The sequence below is a fragment of the Oryza sativa genome, chromosome 2, assembly GCF_034140825.1.
Source record: "Oryza sativa Japonica Group chromosome 2, ASM3414082v1".
NCBI classification, from domain to species: domain Eukaryota; kingdom Viridiplantae; phylum Streptophyta; class Magnoliopsida; order Poales; family Poaceae; genus Oryza; species Oryza sativa.
The window spans coordinates 22,268,000-22,287,023 of NC_089036.1; the positions used below are offsets into that span (position 1 = coordinate 22,268,000).

The following is a 19,024-nucleotide window of genomic DNA, read 5'->3' on the forward strand; positions in this document are numbered from 1 at the left end:
CAATTCCATTTATTAAAAATACTTCCTTAGCTCAAATAAATCCCAGAAAAATCTAGGAATTATAGAATTAAGCAAAGTATTTAATGAAATTTTATCTGGCCCCATTTTATATTGGAATTTATTAATTAAAAATAAACTTCTCTTCTAAGCTTTTAAAAATCATTTCTAAAAATTCCAATTAAACAACAATTTATATATTTTGAATTTTTAGGGTGTGACACACATAAAGTACATCAAAATATAAATCAAGTAATATACTCCCTCCGTTTCGAAATGTTTGACACCGTTAACTTTTTAGCATATGTTTGACCGTTCGTCTTATTCAAAAACTTTTGTGAAATATGTAAAATTATATGCCTACATGAAAATATATTTAACAATGAATTAAATGATAGGAAAAGAATTAATGATTACTTATTTTTTTTAATAAGACGAACGGTCAAACATGTGCTAAAAAGTCAGCGACGTCAAACATTTCAAAACGGAGGGAGTAGCATACATAATATTTAGTATAAATGTGGTTAGCATGATCATTAGTCAAAAGTCATGAAGTTTAATTTTTTTTAGAAAAAGGGTGTCTTATTATTTAAAATGGTGGAAGTATTACTATAAATAGCTAAACATCGATAAGCAAACTCAACGCCGACGATCAATTAAGATGGAGGACAAGCTGATACTGGATCTGTGCCTATCAGCGCTGTTCGTCGTCGTCCTCTCCAAGCTGGTATCATCTGCCATGAAGCCAAGGCTCAACCTTCCCCCGGGGCCATGGACGCTGCCGCTGATCGGCAGCCTCCACCACCTCGTGATGACGAAGAGCCCCCAGACCCACCGCTCGTTGCGCGCGCTGTCGGAGAAGCACGGCCCCATCATGCAGCTGTGGATGGGCGAGGTCCCCGCGGTGGTCGTGTCGTCGCCGGCGGTGGCGGAGGAGGTCCTGAAGCACCAGGACCTCAGGTTCGCCGACCGCCACCTCACCGCCACCACCGAGGAGGTCTTCTTCGGCGGCCGCGACGTCATATTCGGGCCGTACAGCGAGCGGTGGCGCCACCTCCGCAAGATCTGCATGCAGGAGCTGCTCACCGCCGCCCGGGTGAGGTCGTTCCAGGGCGTCCGCGAGCGCGAGGTGGCGCGGCTCGTGCGTGAGCTGGCCGCCGACGCGGGCGCGGGCGGCGACGCTGGCGTGAACCTCAACGAGAGGATCAGCAAGCTCGCCAACGACATCGTGATGGTGAGCTCCGTCGGCGGCCGGTGCAGCCACCGCGACGAGTTCCTGGACGCGCTCGAGGTCGCCAAGAAGCAGATCACGTGGCTCAGCGTCGCCGACCTGTTCCCGTCGTCCAAGCTCGCGCGGATGGTGGCGGTGGCGCCACGCAAGGGCCTCGCCAGCCGCAAGAGGATGGAGCTCGTCATAAGACGGATCATCCAAGAACGGAAGGACCAGCTGATGGACGACAGCGCCGCCGGCGCCGGCGAGGCTGCGGCGGGGAAAGACTGCTTCCTCGACGTCCTGCTTCGGCTGCAGAAGGAAGGTGGCACGCCGGTCCCAGTTACCGACGAAATCATAGTCGTGCTTCTGTTTGTAAGTATCACACTCACACTATATACCTATTTCCTCTTTATATACTCCCTCCGTCCAAAAAAAGACAAACCCTCAGTTTTCGTGTTTAAGATTTGACTGTTCGTTTTATACGCAATTTTTTTATAATTAATATTTTCATTGTTGTTAGATGATTAAAATATGATTAATACTTTATACGTGACTTATCTTTTTAATTTTTTCATAATTTTTTCAAATAAGACGGACGGTCAAACGTTGAACACGGAAACCCAGGGTTTGTCTCTTTTTTTTTGACGGAGGGAGTACAAACTAGCACAGTGTTACTCCCCCATCTATCCCAAAATATAGTAATATATATTACTACCTTCATTTAATATCATAAATCATTTGACTTTTTTGTTAGTTAATTTTTTTACCAAGTTTATCGAAAAAAACAGCAATATTTTCGACACAAAATGAGTGTATTACCAAAATTGACAAAATATATGAAATGTTAATTTGAACGAAACTAATTTCATGTTGCAGATGTTGCTAATTTTTTTATAAACTTAGTTAAACCTAAAGAAGTTTAATTAAAAAAAAAGTCAAAATGACTTAAAATATGAAATAGAGAGTAGTATTCTCTCCGTTTCATATTATAAGTTTGACTTTTTTATTAGTCAAAATTTTTTAGGTTTGATCAAGTTTGTAGAAAAAATTAGCAACATCTACGATATAAGATTAGTCTTATTAAATTTAACATTGAATATATTTTGATAATATGTTTAACTTGTACTGAAAATATTAGTATATTTTCTATAAACTTTTTTAAACTAAAATAAGTTTGACTAAGAAAAAATCAAATGATTTATAATATAAAACAAATTTGATTTATAATATAAAACAGAGGGAGTAGTATCTAGACAACTTCTAATTTAGCATTAGGTTGCTACATATATATGAACGGAGCGAGTATTTATTAGCTGCATGAGTTTTTTCTCTTATTTGTTGGTCTTCTAAGTTCTAAACTTGAATAATGTATATGTGTGTGCGTATATATATATTCTAGGACATGGATGACTATTCATAAAGTAATTTATTTATATTTTACTTTTTTGTAAGTAATTTTTCAACACCTAAAAATATCAGTTCAATATATCATATAGATTATCAACAAAATAAATTTATTTTTGTTTAACCCTACAAATTCAGAAAAAAAAATAAACATTACTACAGAGATCCGCTAACTTTCATGCAAATTAGCACTGAAGTTTAAGTCAATGCGTTCTGTAAATTTAGTTACATATTGTGCAAGTTTATATGATAGAAGTCATACAACTGACGAGAAAAGCAAATACCATTTTTAGGACATGATTTCAGGGGCCAGTGAGACATCGCCGACAGTGCTGATTTGGACCTTGGCGGAACTCATGCGGAATCCAAGAATAATGGCAAAGGCACAAGCTGAGGTAAGACAAGCTGTTGCTGGGAAGACCACCATCACGGAGGATGATATTGTTGGGTTGAGCTACCTTAAGATGGTGATTAAGGAGACTTTGCGACTCCATCCCCCAGCGCCGTTGTTGAACCCTCGTAAATGCCGTGAGACAAGCCAAGTCATGGGCTACGATATACCAAAGGGAACATCTGTGTTCGTAAATATGTGGGCGATATGTAGAGACTCCAGGTACTGGGAGGATCCTGAGGAGTATAAACCAGAGAGATTCGAAAATAATAGTGTAGATTATAAAGGGAATAACTTCGAATTTCTTCCATTTGGCTCTGGTCGTAGAATTTGTCCAGGTATAAACCTTGGGGTGGCCAACTTGGAGCTACCATTAGCTAGTCTTCTTTATCATTTTGACTGGAAGCTACCCAATGGAATGGCGCCTAAGGACCTTGATATGCATGAGACGTCTGGAATGGTTGCAGCTAAACTCATTACCCTAAATATATGCCCTATTACTCATATTGCTCCAAGCAGTGCGTAACATCCGTCCTAATGGAATGCATCCTCAAAGACAGCGCATATATATAGTAGTTTATTGAAAAAATAACGTGCTGGGAGAAAAGGGTTTATATGTATCCTATGTACAATTGTTTTTTCGGGCAGACTGGCCTATTTGTGTATAAACTTTCATGTTGCATGTTATACATGATGTATCATTCCAGTGTGTAATGCTACCACTACTTTAATAATGTTTTTTTCTAGGCAGGCCACTGGCCACGTACGGTGTCATCTCTACAGGCTGGTACAACGAAATAAGTTTGTGGTTCCTTAAAACAAAACGAAATCAGATTATGATAATGGCAAGGGTTCTTGTGGCATAACATCTTGTGCGAAAATCGATTTTCACAAATGGTCCTTAAGAGAAAGACCAATCGAAATTGAACCGTGCGCCTTTGAAAAAAATAAATAATCCTATTTCAAGAAGAATCACAACTTTTTTATATGAAATTATTGGATGGCGTCAAACATATGGAAATTATTACTCTCAAGGAGTCTACAACTTTGTAGTTGTTGTTGTTTTTTATTTGAGATTGTTTATGAACCCATATTTATGTTGGAATTGATATTTGCTTCAAAAAGATCAAAAGAATATCTAGAAACAGACAAATGAGTTTATTTTTCAGAACAAACAATTTTCCTTTTCTTCTTGGAAGCATCTTCTTAAGAGAGACTTCCTGTTACTGTTGTTTGGGTTAAATGAGAGAGATCAGGATATAGTCAAGAACTAGATTTTGATTTTGATGTTGTAATTTATTTTTTCTTTCATATATTAATAAAATATTAACAGTGGGGATTTCCCCTGCTGTGGTTTTCTTATCAAAAAGATCAAAAGAATAAGTTGTTTGATAGGTATTACCTATGAGTGTGACTGTGTGAGAGTGTGAGGTGGGATGGTAAGGTGGGATCGGGTAAAGTTCGAGGTAGGGGTTCGATTCTTAAAAGCTGCACACATATAATTAGTGCAAAAAAATACATGTAACTTGTGCCCTGTGACTGCTCGTGAGTGTGCTAGTGTTAGGAACACCAAAATGATATATTTTGAACCACTTATCGGTGACGGCTACCGGCCTGACACAAATGAGTTTTCACATCACTGACCAATAATCCGTGACCAAGCCGCTTATCGACACATATGAAGGTTCCCGTCCAATACAGATGACTAGATCCACACTAGTATTTGTGTGTAACACTACTGCAGAAACATCATAGTTGCTGGTTAGAAACTTGCTATATGTGTCGGTTTTCTAGCCAGCATCGGGTGCCGGTTATTAGTTAAGAACCGGCACCTATAGTCAATGAATCAAAAAAAATGCCAATTCAATGCATCGAGCAGCTTGCCGGTGGATTTAGACCGCCACACAGCTCGGTTCTGGAAAAACCAACAAGCAAGGTGGAAATTAGAGTAGACTTGCATGTTCTAAGAAAAAAGTAGTCATCTAACATCATTATGGGAAGGAAAAAAGAGAATAAACAACAGTCGTTTTCGTGGAAAAGTAAGTGCACTCTAAAGCTCAAAGTTTTCCTTTGGTTAATGCTCAAGGACAGATTCAACACAAGAGAAATGCTGCAAAAGAAAAAGTTTAATATCCAAGGTGGAAGCAGATGTGTAATGTGTAATCGTTCACACGATAAGAATATGATGCATCTCTTTTTCTCCTGTCAAATTGCACAACAATGTTGGCAACATGTTGGTATCCAGTGGAATCTCTTAATGGAATTTATGAATATGATCATCACAGCTCATAACAGCTTTCAACACAGTTTCTTCATTGAGGTTCTGGCTATGGTTTGCTAGCACATTTGGAATAGAAGGAATGATTTCATTTTCAACACCATTCCAGTGAGGTTGGACAAATAGAAAGTTGATTTAGAGTCAGAATTTGCCATGCATATGCACACAGCAAAGGAATCGGACAAGCATTGTCACACCCCAATTTGATACCGCTGTACAACGGCACCTGACAGGAGCGTGTCGTAGGGAAAACGGCGTGAACCGCTTCCTACGAAACCGCGATCTCGGTACCAGTCCCAGGACATAGTGCTGGTACCCACGGTGACAAATATGAATCATTGCAAATCCTTAAAATAGATAGAGGACTTATTTACCTTAACTTAGGTTGCAGCTCAGAACAACCCGAGAATGCAACCGACGACACGGACGAGGAAACACCAACAACAGCAGCAGCAGCGGAACCAACGAACTAACGCCCAACACCACAGGCGACGGCTGGGAACCAGGACGAAACCCTAATCTTCACTTCACTTTATCTTCTCTTCGGGCGGAGGAACTATATATATATATTTATATAGAGCAAGGGTGAGTACTTTCGTACTCAGCAAGTCACGGGAATTTAGGTGTTTAATGCAAGCTTGGAAGAGAGGCAAGGTTGTTTTGCAAATCTTTTATTTGAAGACATTTTGAAATCACTAAGTGATTTATTTCTTTCTAAGTTTGGGGCAAAAAGAGACTTGCGTCTCGATTCGACTTTAAGAGATGTTTTTCAACAGCTCAATTAGTAATGTACCGACCTCCCGGGTCAGATCATTACTTCTCGGCTTCCAGAGCCATTTCACTTGATTAATCGGCTCCCAGAGCCTTTTTCATTTTCTCGGACTCCCAGAGTCCAGCTGCCCAGCAGCACAACAAACCGCTTCCACTCGGGAAGCCTAGTCTATGATGCCCGCAGACATCCCGAATCACACAGATTCGTTTCTGACCACTCAGGTCATCCATCTGCCACATAGGCTGATTCTGGTTACGATTCCCACACCACAACAACTTTTCACAAAGCGCAGGCAAACAAATCTACGCAAGGGGAACCACCTCACATCCGCCCATGACCGTGGGCACGGCTGTTCGAACAGTTAGTTAACCTCTGCAGAGGGGTACACTTTACCCACAAGACACGAACTTACTCCAGACACTGGCCGGTGTCAGAGGTTCGCGACAAAGCCTTTCCCAAGCCGACCCAGGGATACCTCATGCCACATAGAAGGATCAAATCCTCACATAAACATAGGCCATTTTAGGCGTTCACCAAATCAAACTCCAACCACCTCGATCGGTAATTCAGCAAGCTTCTCGTTCTTGCATTACCAGGAACCCGGTTTGGCTCCAACCGACCCCGCCCCGGCGTTCCCAACTATTGGCATGCGAGGTTTCCCTGAACCGACTAGCTACTTAGCCAGGGTGTCCCATTCCACCTTGTGGTTGCACTTTGATTATGTTCGATGAGTTTCCCACAGGAATCGGTCCTTATATGCGAATACGGGACAGTGCCACATAGGCACAACCCCCGCATCGCGAGTTTTCACAATTCATTTTATTTTCAAACACACCGACACCACATGTCAGGTTTTGAAGGCTTCACAAACCCATTTCCCAAGTTTTCGACAAGCAACGGTGTATGTGGGATATTTGGTATACGCGCTCAGAGAGCACGAATACCGAGGTACCACAAGGGTGGAGCGACAAGGAATCAGGGTAGTACAACCTACGGAAATTAGTGCGACTACTGGGTAGGTCCGTCGGTTTGGCACGCAAACCGAGGCCAAGCAAGTTAAGTGTGTGATTCTAATAATGCAAGTTGCAAACAAAATAATAATGACTTTTCAATTATAGGGGCAATTGATCAAAGGGTGACTTGCCTTGCTCAAAGTCTTCACGAAGCTTCACGAATCTTCAAGAAAACCCGCGATCGACGAAAATCCGGTAACCGCAACTATACGCAAACAACTGAAAACCTAAGCAAAAGACCAAAAGAAAGATCCTATTTAGACTAATTAGTAGTGCCATTAAATAGATCTCAATTTTACGGAATTACTGGAAGTTGAACGGAGTCAATCGGAGTTGCGAATCGGGTGATATGAATTTTGGAAGTTTAATTGGAGTTTCTGGAATAGGAGAAATGGTTTATGGAATTTTACAGAAATAATATTCTCAAGAATATTATTGACAGTCACTGCCATGTGGGACCAAAGGAAATGGTTTATGGAATTTTGGAAGAAGGAATTGATTTATGGGACAAAGGTAAGAGGATTTATTAAATCCCTAAAAAGAAAAGGATGGAGGGATGTATATTAGACTTTTTCGGGCGGCAAGGGCGCGGCCCAAGGGTCGAAGGAGGCTCGGCCAAGCCATTTGGGCCGGCGCGGTCGCGGGAAAGGCGGCCCATTAGGGCGCACGGAAGGGGAGGGAGCGGTCCGGTGGACCGGGTGCACCTCGCGGGGTCCCATGTGGGGCCCACATGTCGGCAGCAAGGTTCACGGTGGGGAGAGCGCACGCGGGTGCGGTGCTAGGGTTTGGTGGGTGCGGTGTGCGGGCGGTGCGCCGGGTGGATCGGATGGCAGCGGGCCCACATGCAGCCGGTTGGCGCACCATGGACCGTGCGCGCGAAGGTGGGGAAGGGAGGAGGCGGCTGACCCGGTCGCAGCCGACGTGGCTCCGACGTGGCTGCCACGCGGGCCAACGGGAGGAGGAAGAAGGGGAGGCCGGGAATGAACGGCGGACGGCGGCCGAGTTCACCGGAGCAAGGCACGACCTCAGTGGAAAAAGGGAGCTCACCGGGGAGGAGGGAAGGGACGAGAGGAAGCGAGCCGACGGCTTGGATTCGCCGGAAAGAGGCCGGAGGCGGCGGATTGCGGCGACGCACGCTGGCGGCGAGAAAAAGGGGAAACGGCGGAGGGGCGACAAGGATTAAATTCAAGGTGGTGGGAGTATCTCCGGGGTTCAAGGAGTTCATCTCCGGCGTCGGATGGGGCAGAGCGACGCCGTGGAGATCTGGCGACGAGCGGCGGCCTCCGGGAGCGAGCGGCGATGGTGGCAAGCCTATGGCGGGTGGTGGCGAGGCTAGGGGCTTTGTCTACGCGCGTTCGGGAGGACTACCGAGCTACCGCGCGAGCTAAAGGAGGGAGAGGGCAAGCGAGAAGGGAGAACGGAGGGAGGCACTACCGAGCCGAGACGGCGCGGTGACGAGCAGCCAACGGCGCGGAAGCGAGTTCCCCGTCGTCGGGCCGGGGAAGGGGAAGAAGAAGGGTGGCCGGAGCCCTCTTCGGCTCCGCGCGCACGCCGGCTTCCCGGCACACGCGAGGGCGGAGGAAGGCAAGGACGGCGACAGCAAGGCGGCGATGGCACTGCAGCGGTGGAGACTGAAGTGGGAGGGATTTGAGAGGAGGGACTCGGCTTTATAGTGGAGACGAGGTCGGTTCGCGCGGGAGGTCGGTTCAAACCGACCTTAGGGCGGTCAAGGCGGCAGCTGGCGGTCGTGCTCGGAGCTAGCGGCCAAGCGGCGGCAGAGGCGGTCACGGGCGTGACGCCGATCGGGGAAAAAGCAAAAAGGGGAGGGAGAAAGGAGCTTGGCTTCCTTGCCACTTTGGGAGGAAGGAGGAAGGAGGGAGAGAGAACGACGGAGAGGAGCACGAGCTCTGTCTCTTGGTTTTGGAAGGATGCGGCATGGAGGCATCGGGGCCGAGCGATGACAGCGGCGATGACGGCTAAAGGCGAGCGGGGCCGGGCGGCTGCGCGGCGCAGGCGCGGGGACAGGCGGCGTCAGGGCTGACGCGGCGGCAACCGGGCGGTCGGCCACGCACGAGCGCGCGCGCGCGGATGCGAGGGCGCGGCCGGATTTCGAACGGCGGCGGCGGGAAATCGGCGCCGGTGGGGGAGCTTCTACGGGAGAGAGGGAGAAACGGAGAGAGAGAGAGAGAGGATGAGAAGAGAGTGGGCGCTCCCTCTCTCGAGCGCGGCACACGCGCAACGCACGTGCGAGGGGGAGGAGGAGGAGCGGCTGAGAGGAGATGGGCCGAGGAGAAAAGGGCCCACAAAAATCCGAGGGAGGCAAAATAGACTTTTTTGGAGGAGTTTGATTCGAAGAGAATTTGAACTTGGAATTTGACTTAGATTTTGGAATTGGGATCTCGATGAGAGGAAGGAGTAGACGGAGGATTCAAGACGGGGTTTTGGATATTTTGGATCTGGGGAAGTATTTGGCGATGATTCAAAGAGAGGGATAGAATTTCAGAGTTTGATTTGGAGACTTGAGTCGGAAGAGGAATTTCGAGGGGGCAATTTTTGATGGTGACGAGAGGGATCAAGGACGGATTTGAATTGAGATCTTGGCACAACTTAGACTCGCACACAAAGAACGAAAATTTTCGCAATTAGGATTTTGCCGAATTAATTTTTAACGACTCACGAAAAGCGGAGCGTTACAGATCCACCCCCCTTACAAGAATCTCGACCCCGAGATTTGAAGGTGGACCACACACACGAAACCAAAAAGGGATCTTCAAACTTCTTCTTAGCTTCATACTCTGCTGGTCTTTCTTTATCTCGAGAATGCATACTTGCCACAAAACGGTCTGGTACTCTGACTCACTTAGCAGTCTCCCTTTTGCTGTGGCTCTGATCTTACACGTGGAAGCTGTTCTTCACCTGCTCTTTCCACTTGCTCGAGATTCAAAACTTTTCCCTTTGTTTCTACTGGCACATGGTTCAGACGACTTTGTCCAACAGGCGGTGAGGTCAACGAGGCTGAGCCACTGTTTGGTGACTTCGAACCTTTTGATCCAGGTATGTTGGGAAGAATTGTCGTTGGTTGGACTGGCTTTGTCTTGACTTTGTGAAGGCACTTTATCTTGGCTTTCTGAGGGCAATCCCACGAATAGTGTCCCATCTCATGGCAGATGAAACATTCGACTCCTGCCTTATGACCACGTCTTTTGAAGGTGTAGGGCATGGTGCGGAATTGCTTCCTTCATGGCTATTACTGTTGATCATTGTGGCTTGCTGACCAGGTTCTGACATAGTCGAACGAGACGTAGAACCGGAACCATTTGAATGCTGAGATGCTTTCTGATAGTATTGTGCTGGCGAGTTGGTTTTTCGACACAAACCTTCTTTTGCTCGAATCTCTAGGGACATTACTCTGCGTCTCTTGTACTCTTGCATCTCTTGTTCTGCATCTTCTAGTAACAAGGACTTATCGACCATTTGCTGAAACGTCGGAAAGTCGTGAGCCAAAAGTTTCACTCGCAGTTTCGCATCCATTCCTTTTAAAAATCTTCTGATCTTCTTTTTATCAGTGTCTACATCTTCTGGGGCATATCGGGCCAATCTATTAAAGCGACTCAAATACTCGTTGATGCAAGAGGATCCTTGCTTGATATTTGCAAATTCTTCCTTCTTCAAATCAATTATGCTTTCTGGGATATGTGCTGAGCGAAAGGCTTCTGCAAACTCTGTCCAGACGATGGTACTAGCATCTGTATGGGTAGCACAGTAGTTATCCCACCAATCTGCGGCAGGTCCTCTCAACTGATGTGCGGCGTAAAGGGTTTTCTCTTGTGGAGTACACTGTACCAGATTTAATTTCCTTTCCACATCTTTAATCCAATCATCAGCTTCAATGGGCTCATTTGTTTGGGAGAACTCCGGTGGACGAGATCCCAGGAAATCATTCAGTTTTGATTGGTCATCATCTTGAACCATATGGGGTTGACGCTCTTGTGTGTGTTGTTGTTGCATAGCAATTATATTCTGAACCATTCCTTGTATTATATGTGTTTGCATGGCCAGGATTTGGTGAAGGTCCACGGGTGGGGGTTGATTACCTCTTGCGACATCATTAACTGATCCGGAAGTAACCGTATGATCACTCTCGGCTTCTTGCTCATCTGTCCGGTTAACTGGTTGATCGGGGATTTCTGACTGAACTAGCTCTTCTTCAACACCAAAGCGATTGGGAGCACGGGTCTGACGGGTAGAACGACGAGCCATCTGCTTCAAAGCGGCTGAGATCTAACTGAACCAGAAATGGGACAAGGAAAGGAGAAAAAACAAAAACACTACATCAAAACGGTTTTCGAAATCACAGAAGACATAGGTGGTGTGTTCCAGCCGGTAACCCAACTGGTCTAACACCTGAACACGGACTACCAAACAAAACTCACACACGCACTAGTTCACCACAACTCCTACCGAGCGGGTGACGGTACTAGGGTCTGCCTACCAACGAGGGCTTAACTAAGACTCCTAGAGGCTTGAGCTCACCTTTCTTCAACTGGGCGTGAAGACAGGTTTACTCTAGGATAAAGGTCAAAACACTCGACTAGCTTCTACTTTTGGACACAAAAGATTTTTCGCAAAACTAGAGCTAAAGGGGACCACGACACCTTAACTTTCACAAATATTTTTGTACTCAAATAATGCCATCCTATTCAGGGGTTTCGATCCTAGGGCCAACTAATGCTCTGATACCATCTCCTGTCACACCCCAATCTGATACCGCCGTACAACGGCACCTGACAGGAGCGTGTCGTAGGGAAAACGGCGTGAACCGCTTCCTACGAAACCGCGATCTCGGTACCAGTCCCAGGACATAGTGCTGGTACCCACGGTGACAAATATGAATCATTGCAAATCCTTAAAATAGATAGAGGACTTATTTACCTTAACTTAGGTTGCAGCTCAGAACAACCCGAGAATGCAACCGACGACACGGACGAGGAAACACCAACAACAGCAGCAGCAGCGGAACCAACGAACTAACGCCCAACACCACAGGCGACGGCTGGGAACCAGGACGAAACCCTAATCTTCACTTCACTTTATCTTCTCTTCGGGCGGAGGAACTATATATATATATTTATATAGAGCAAGGGTGAGTACTTTCGTACTCAGCAAGTCACGGGAATTTAGGTGTTTAATGCAAGCTTGGAAGAGAGGCAAGGTTGTTTTGCAAATCTTTTATTTGAAGACATTTTGAAATCACTAAGTGATTTATTTCTTTCTAAGTTTGGGGCGAAAAGAGACTTGCGTCTCGATTCGACTTTAAGAGATGTTTTTCAACAGCTCAATTAGTAATGTACCGACCTCCCGGGTCAGATCATTACTTCTCGGCTTCCAGAGCCATTTCACTTGATTAATCGGCTCCCAGAGCCTTTTTCATTTTCTCGGACTCCCAGAGTCCAGCTGCCCAGCAGCACAACAAACCGCTTCCACTCGGGAAGCCTAGTCTATGATGCCCGCAGACATCCCGAATCACACAGATTCGTTTCTGACCACTCAGGTCATCCATCTGCCACATAGGCTGATTCTGGTTACGATTCCCACACCACAACAACTTTTCACAAAGCGCAGGCAAACAAATCTACGCAAGGGGAACCACATCACATCCGCCCATGACCGTGGGCACGGCTGTTCGAACAGTTAGTTAACCTCTGCAGAGGGGTACACTTTACCCACAAGACACGAACTTACTCCAGACACTGGCCGGTGTCAGAGGTTCGCGACAAAGCCTTTCCCAAGCCGACCCAGGGATACCTCATGCCATATAGAAGGATCAAATCCTCACATAAACATAGGCCATTTTAGGCGTTCACCAAATCAAACTCTGTAACGCCCCGATTTTCGTTCGGGTTTTAAAAATCATTAAATAATGCATTTTCTAGAAATTAAATAAAAGTTAAATCAATTTAATCAAGTGAAATAATGGGAGAATTAAAATTTTCCCTTAAAAATCATTGGCCGGGAATATTTTGCAATATTCTTTGTGCCCTAAAATACTCTCCGGATTTTTCCGTGAATTTTCGGAGTTCAAGAAATAATTTTAAAGTCACAAAGTTCATTAAACCAATTTAAATAAAAAGAAAACAAAATAAACTTCCCCTTCCTCCCTTTCGGGCTCGGCCCAAAATCCTCTTTCCTTCCCCTCCCGCGGCCCGGCTTGCCTCCCCTTTTGGCGCAAGTCTGCTTTTCCTCCCTCCCGGCCTCTCCTCTCACTCAGGCCGACAGGTGGGACCCGTGGGCCCCACCTGTCATCCCCAACCTCCAGCCCCGGCCGGCAACTGCCATGGCCGCCCGAGCCGCCCACGTCGCCGCCCCTCCCCGCGCGTCTTCCGATTCCCGCGCGCGTGTGGGCGCGGTCCACCCCACGTCATCCCCTTCCTCCACCATTTCCCCCACTTCTCCCCTCCAAAACCGGCGCCAAACTGCCCCCACTCACCCACGTCGCCGGCACCCCTTTCCCCCTTCAAATCCGTCGCCAACCGGCCTCCCCGTCGACTCTCGAGGCTATAAAAACGATCCCCGGGCTCCCCTCATCCTTTTCCCCCATTTTCCCCAAGCCGCCGCGCCCTCCCTCGCTCTCCCCGCGCCGAGCACTTGCACCGCCGCACTCCGGCGAAATCCGGCCGCCGTTTCCCGTCGCTAGGGTGGCCGCCGCACTGCTCCGCCGCCACCGCCAGCTTTGCCGCCGCCCGGGCAAACTCGGCCACCGCTCCATTTCCCCTCTCCACCTCCGTAGCGCCATAGCCACGCGAACCACCTCTCTCCGCCGCCGCCGCCGACTCCAGCCGCGTCGCGCCGCCGCTTCGGTCGACGTCGACTCGCGCCGTTACCTCCCTCAGGTCCGCAAGGACGAGGAGGACCTCGGCCGCCGCCCCTCTTCGCCGGAAATCCGCCAGAGCTCCTCCTTCCTCGGTCGCCGGTGAGCTCTACCTCTTGTCATCACCATCGGCCTTCGTTTCCAGTCACCCCGCATCGGTCCTCCTCTCCCTAACTCCCTCTTCTCCTTCGGAAGGTCAAGGGCGACCCCGTCCGCCCTCCGTCCTCGCAAGCCGCCATTGGGCAATCGTCGTCGCCGTCCTCTTCCTCCGCGTCGGCCGCCGCTTCCGGTGAGGATCTCTCCTCCCTTCCTTTTTTTTCCCGTCCCCCTTTCTTGCCGACCGCCGCCTCTTGGGGTGCGTCGCCGTCCCCGTGCGCGCCGCTGTCCTCCGGCCGCCCGCCGCCGTTCCACGTCGCCGGCTGCTGCAGCCGGTTGCCGCCTCCCCCTTGCCGCCGCCGCGCCATGTCTCGGCCGAGCCGGCTTCATGCCGTGCCCGTGCCCCAGCCGCGCCGCCTCGTGGCCGTCCGATCGGCTTCGGGCCGATCCGGGCCGTCGGTTCCCGTGGACCGGCGGTGGACCGCCTCGGTGGTCCCGGTCCACGGTGGACCGGCGCCCTTGTGCCGCTGACTGGTGGGGCCCGCTTGCCGGCGCCGCCCCTCCCCTTTGATGACGTCAGCACAGCCTTTTCCTTTGAGAAAATAAATAATAATTGCGCAATAATTCGTGAATAATTATAGAAATCCATTTAAATGGCTCAAAACTTCTAAAATTCATATCTAATTCATTCGAACTCCGAATTGAGCCATTCAACTTGCAAAATTCATCTAAAATTGAGCTCTACATGTCTGTTTAGTTTTTATGTACTGTTTTCTTGGTTTTTATTAGAGTTTTTCCTCGTTTTGCGTGCCAGCGTGTAGTTTCCGTCGTTTCGGAAGTCCGCGGTCGCGAGGAAAAGAGTTCGGAAGATCCAAGTGAAGAAGCAAGGCAAGTCACACATTCCCCTTGAGCATGTTGATCCCAATTTATAAATGTTTTACCGTTTACAAATAAATATGCATGTTTTGCTAATTACATGGGATCCGGGTATTACCTATCTGCTCGCTTGTGCCATGTTTACTTGATATCTGTCCTTTGTCAACCTTGGGTAATGAATCGACTAGCTCATGTTACTTATGTGACCTAGCTAGAACTATATGCTTAGCCATGCTTAATTACCACTAGCTCAGTCGATGGGATAATTGCAGAATTAGACATTCTAGTATCTTGTTGAGCTGCGTGCTCGAGACATCTGGCCATGTTTCATGGTCGTAATTATCCAACTAAAATGCGACTGAATGGTGGGCTGTGGGTGCATGGTTTTGTGAGTCGCACCCATGGCAATTAAGGACCGGTTCACGGGAAACCCTGGAAGACTTACAGCGCTTGCCACAAGCGGGAATGGGTAACTGCTTGATCTGAAGTATAGCTCGACCCTTTCCTAGGCACCGGTGGCGAGGGTGGGCGTGATGGAGTTGGGTCGGCCGGGGTGTCCGGTTGTCCAGCTGCCGGATTCACCGCGGCGCAAGAGGGGACCGCCCACTGCCTTTTGAGGGGTGGGGGTGAAACCTTAGCGTGGTGTGGATGGTTAGGGGAGGGTTATGCGAAGGGTCTCGTCACAATCACTCGACATGGTGACGTGTGCATCATGGGCATATGATGACGCGGTGACATGTCGGTGGGTTGTGTCTTGTGGGTACAGTTGTGCACCTCTGGCCAGAGTAAAACTATTCGAATAGCCGTGCCCGCGGTTATGGGCGATCGACCAGATTCACCGTGATTAGTCTCTCTTAATAAATCGACCCAATGCACTGTAGTACAGGTGGGTTGGTTGGGCCTGTTCAACGTGGTGTAGCGTTGATCAGTGGAGATTTTAATGTTACTTTAATTATTCAACAGTTTTACTGTTTGCTAAATAAAATGTTTTACAACCGCCTTTATGCAAATAGCCACAAACCCCTCCTTGTATCCCCTTGCACGTCCGCATCGTTGGTGTGGCTTGCTGAGTACGGTGGTTGTACTCAGCCTTGCTATTATTCCCCCTTTTCAGAAGTGTAGTGCTTCTGAGTTGAAGACGAAGTTAGAAGACCAAGGCTCAGACCCCAGTTGAGTTTTGCCTGTGGAGTGGAGCTGAAGCCCCGCTAGGATCGCCTTTTTCCGCTGCTGCTGCTTTTGTTTCGGTGTGAGGACTAAGTGCCTCTTCTGTAAGTATTTTACGCTTTATTTACATTTGGAACTGTTTATTACTTGTCGTTTTCTGTACCCTGGCTGGTCCTGGACAGGGATTTAATACACAAAATAGTCTGGAAATTTGGGCTAAATTTCTGGGCGTGACAAACTCCAACCACCTCGATCGGTAATTCAGCAAGCTTCTCGTTCTTGCATTACCAGGAACCCGGTTTGGCTCCAACCGACCCCGCCCCGGCGTTCCCAACTATTGGCATGCGAGGTTTCCCTGAACCGACTAGCTACTTAGCCAGGGTGTCCCATTCCACCTTGTGGTTGCACTTTGATTATGTTCGATGAGTTTCCCACAGGAATCGGTCCTTATATGCGAATACGGGACAGTGCCACATAGGCACAACCCCCGCATCGCGAGTTTTCACAATTCATTTTATTTTCAAACACACCGACACCACATGTCAGGTTTTGAAGGCTTCACAAACCCATTTCCCAAGTTTTCGACAAGCAACGGTGTATGTGGGATATTTGGTATACGCGCTCAGAGAGCACGAATACCGAGGTACCACAAGGGTGGAGCAACAAGGAATCAGGGTAGTACGACCTACGGAAATTAGTGCGACTACTGGGTAGGTCCGTCGGTTTGGCACGCAAACCGAGGCCAAGCAAGTTAAGTGTGTGATTCTAATAATGCAAGTTGCAAACAAAATAATAATGACTTTTCAATTATAGGGGCAATTGATCAAAGGGTGACTTGCCTTGCTCAAAGTCTTCACGAAGCTTCACGAATCTTCAAGAAAACCCGCGATCGACGAAAATCCGGTAACCGCAACTATACGCAAACAACTGAAAACCTAAGCAAAAGACCAAAAGAAAGATCCTATTTAGACTAATTAGTAGTGCCATTAAATAGATCTCAATTTTACGGAATTACTGGAAGTTGAACGGAGTCAATCGGAGTTGCGAATCGGGTGATATGAATTTTGGAAGTTTAATTGGAGTTTCTGGAATAGGAGAAATGGTTTATGGAATTTTACAGAAATAATATTCTCAAGAATATTATTGACAGTCACTGTCATGTGGGACCAAAGGAAATGGTTTATGGAATTTTGGAAGAAGGAATTGATTTATGGGACAAAGGTAAGAGGATTTATTAAATCCCTAAAAAGAAAAGGATGGAGGGATGTATATTAGACTTTTTCGGGCGGCAAGGGCGCGGCCCAAGGGTCGAAGGAGGCTCGGCCAAGCCATTTGGGCCGGCGCGGTCGCGGGAAAGGCGGCCCATTAGGGCGCACGGAAGGGGAGGGAGCGGTCCGGTGGACCGGGTGCACCTCGCGGGGTCCCGGGTGGGGCCCACATGTCGGCGGCAAGGTTCACGGTGGGGAGAGCGCACGCGGGTGCGGTGCTAGGGTTTGGTGGGTGCGGTGTGCGGGCGGTGCGCCGGGTGGATCGGATGGCAGCGGGCCCACATGCAGCCGGTTGGCGCACCATGGACCGTGCGCGCGAAGGTGGGGAAGGGAGGAGGCGGCTGACCCGGTCGCAGCCGACGTGGCTCCGACGTGGCTGCCACGCGGGCCAACGGGAGGAGGAAGAAGGGGAGGCCGGGAATGAACGGCGGACGGCGGCCGAGTTCACCGGAGCAAGGCACGACCTCAGTGGAAAAAGGGAGCTCACCGGGGAGGAGGGAAGGGACGAGAGGAAGCGAGCCGACGGCTTGGATTCGCCGGAAAGAGGCCGGAGGCGGCGGATTGCGGCGACGCACGCTGGCGGCGAGAAAAAGGGGAAACGGCGGAGGGGCGACAAGGATTAAATTCAAGGTGGTGGGAGTATCTCCGGGGTTCAAAGAGTTCATCTCCGGCGTCGGATGGGGCAGAGCGACGCCGTGGAGATCTGGCGACGAGCGGCGGCCTCCGGGAGCGAGCGGCGATGGTGGCAAGCCTATGGCGGGTGGTGGCGAGGCTAGGGGCTTTGTCTACGCGCGTTCGGGAGGACTACCGAGCTACCGCACGAGCTAAAGGAGGGAGAGGGCAAGCGAGAAGGGAGAACGGAGGGAGGCACTACCGAGCCGAGACGGCGCGGTGACGAGCAGCCAACGGCGCGGAAGCGAGTTCCCCGTCGTCGGGCCGGGGAAGGGGAAGAAGAAGGGTGGCCGGAGCCCTCTTCGGCTCCGCGCGCACGCCGGCTTCCCGGCACACGCGAGGGCGGAGGAAGGCGAGGACGGCGACAGCAAGGCGGCGATGGCACTGCAGCGGTGGAGACTGAAGTGGGAGGGATTTGAGAGGAGGGACTCGGCTTTATAGTGGAGACGAGGTCGGTTCGCGCGGGAGGTCGGTTCAAACCGACCTTAGGGCGGTCAAGGCGGCAGCTGGCGGTCGTGCTCGGAGCTAGCGGCCAAGCGGCGGTAGAGGCGGTCACGGGCGTGACGCCGATCGGGGAAAAAGCAAAAAGGGGAGGGAGAAAGGAGCTTGGCTCCCTTGCCACTTTGGGAGGAAGGAGGAAGGAGGGAGAGAGAACGACGGAGAGGAGCACGAGCTCTGTCTCTTGGTTTTGGAAGGATGCGGCATGGAGGCATCGGGGCCGAGCGATGACAGCGGCGATGACGGCTAAAGGCGAGCGGGGCCGGGCGGCTGCGCGGCGCAGGCGCGGGGACAGGCGGCGTCAGGGCTGACGCGGTGGCAACCGGGCGGTCGGCCACGCACGAGCGCGCGCGCGCGGATGCGAGGGCGCGGCCGGATTTCGAACGGCGGCGGCGGGAAATCGGCGCCGGTGGGGGAGCTTCTACGGGAGAGAGGGAGAAACGGAGAGAGAGAGAACGAGGATGAGAAGAGAGTGGGCGCTCCCTCTCTCAAGCGCGGCGCACGCGCAACGCAC

The 19,024-nt window shown here is 49.2% G+C and overlaps 1 protein-coding gene and 1 long non-coding RNA gene across 2 annotated transcripts; both read left to right on the forward strand.

Annotated features, from left to right (window-relative positions):
- Positions 1-605: 605 nt before the first annotated feature.
- Positions 606-3,737, forward strand: LOC4329725 (ent-isokaurene C2/C3-hydroxylase-like). The gene is made up of 2 exons (NM_001416687.1): positions 606-1,582; positions 2,908-3,737. The coding sequence occupies exons 1-2, from the start codon at positions 659-661 to the stop codon at positions 3,529-3,531; spliced, it is 1,548 nt and encodes a 515-aa protein (NP_001403616.1). The 5' UTR covers positions 606-658; the 3' UTR covers positions 3,532-3,737.
- A 10,278-nt stretch (positions 3,738-14,015) lies between these two features.
- LOC107280119 (uncharacterized) lies at positions 14,016-14,908 on the forward strand. Its single transcript, XR_001543182.2, has 3 exons — positions 14,016-14,038; positions 14,132-14,225; positions 14,847-14,908. It is a non-coding gene; the product is annotated as an uncharacterized lncRNA (long non-coding RNA).
- The last annotated feature ends 4,116 nt before the right edge of the window (positions 14,909-19,024 follow it).

Bases quoted from the DNA above. Each gene is read 5' to 3' on its own strand.
- LOC4329725 (NM_001416687.1), top strand. From the start codon at position 659: ATGGAGGACAAGCTGATACTGGATCTGTGCCTATCAGCGCTGTTCGTC. The intron at 1,583-2,907 runs GTAAGTATCACA...TACCATTTTTAG, and splicing joins TCATAGTCGTGCTTCTGTTT to GACATGATTTCAGGGGCCAG.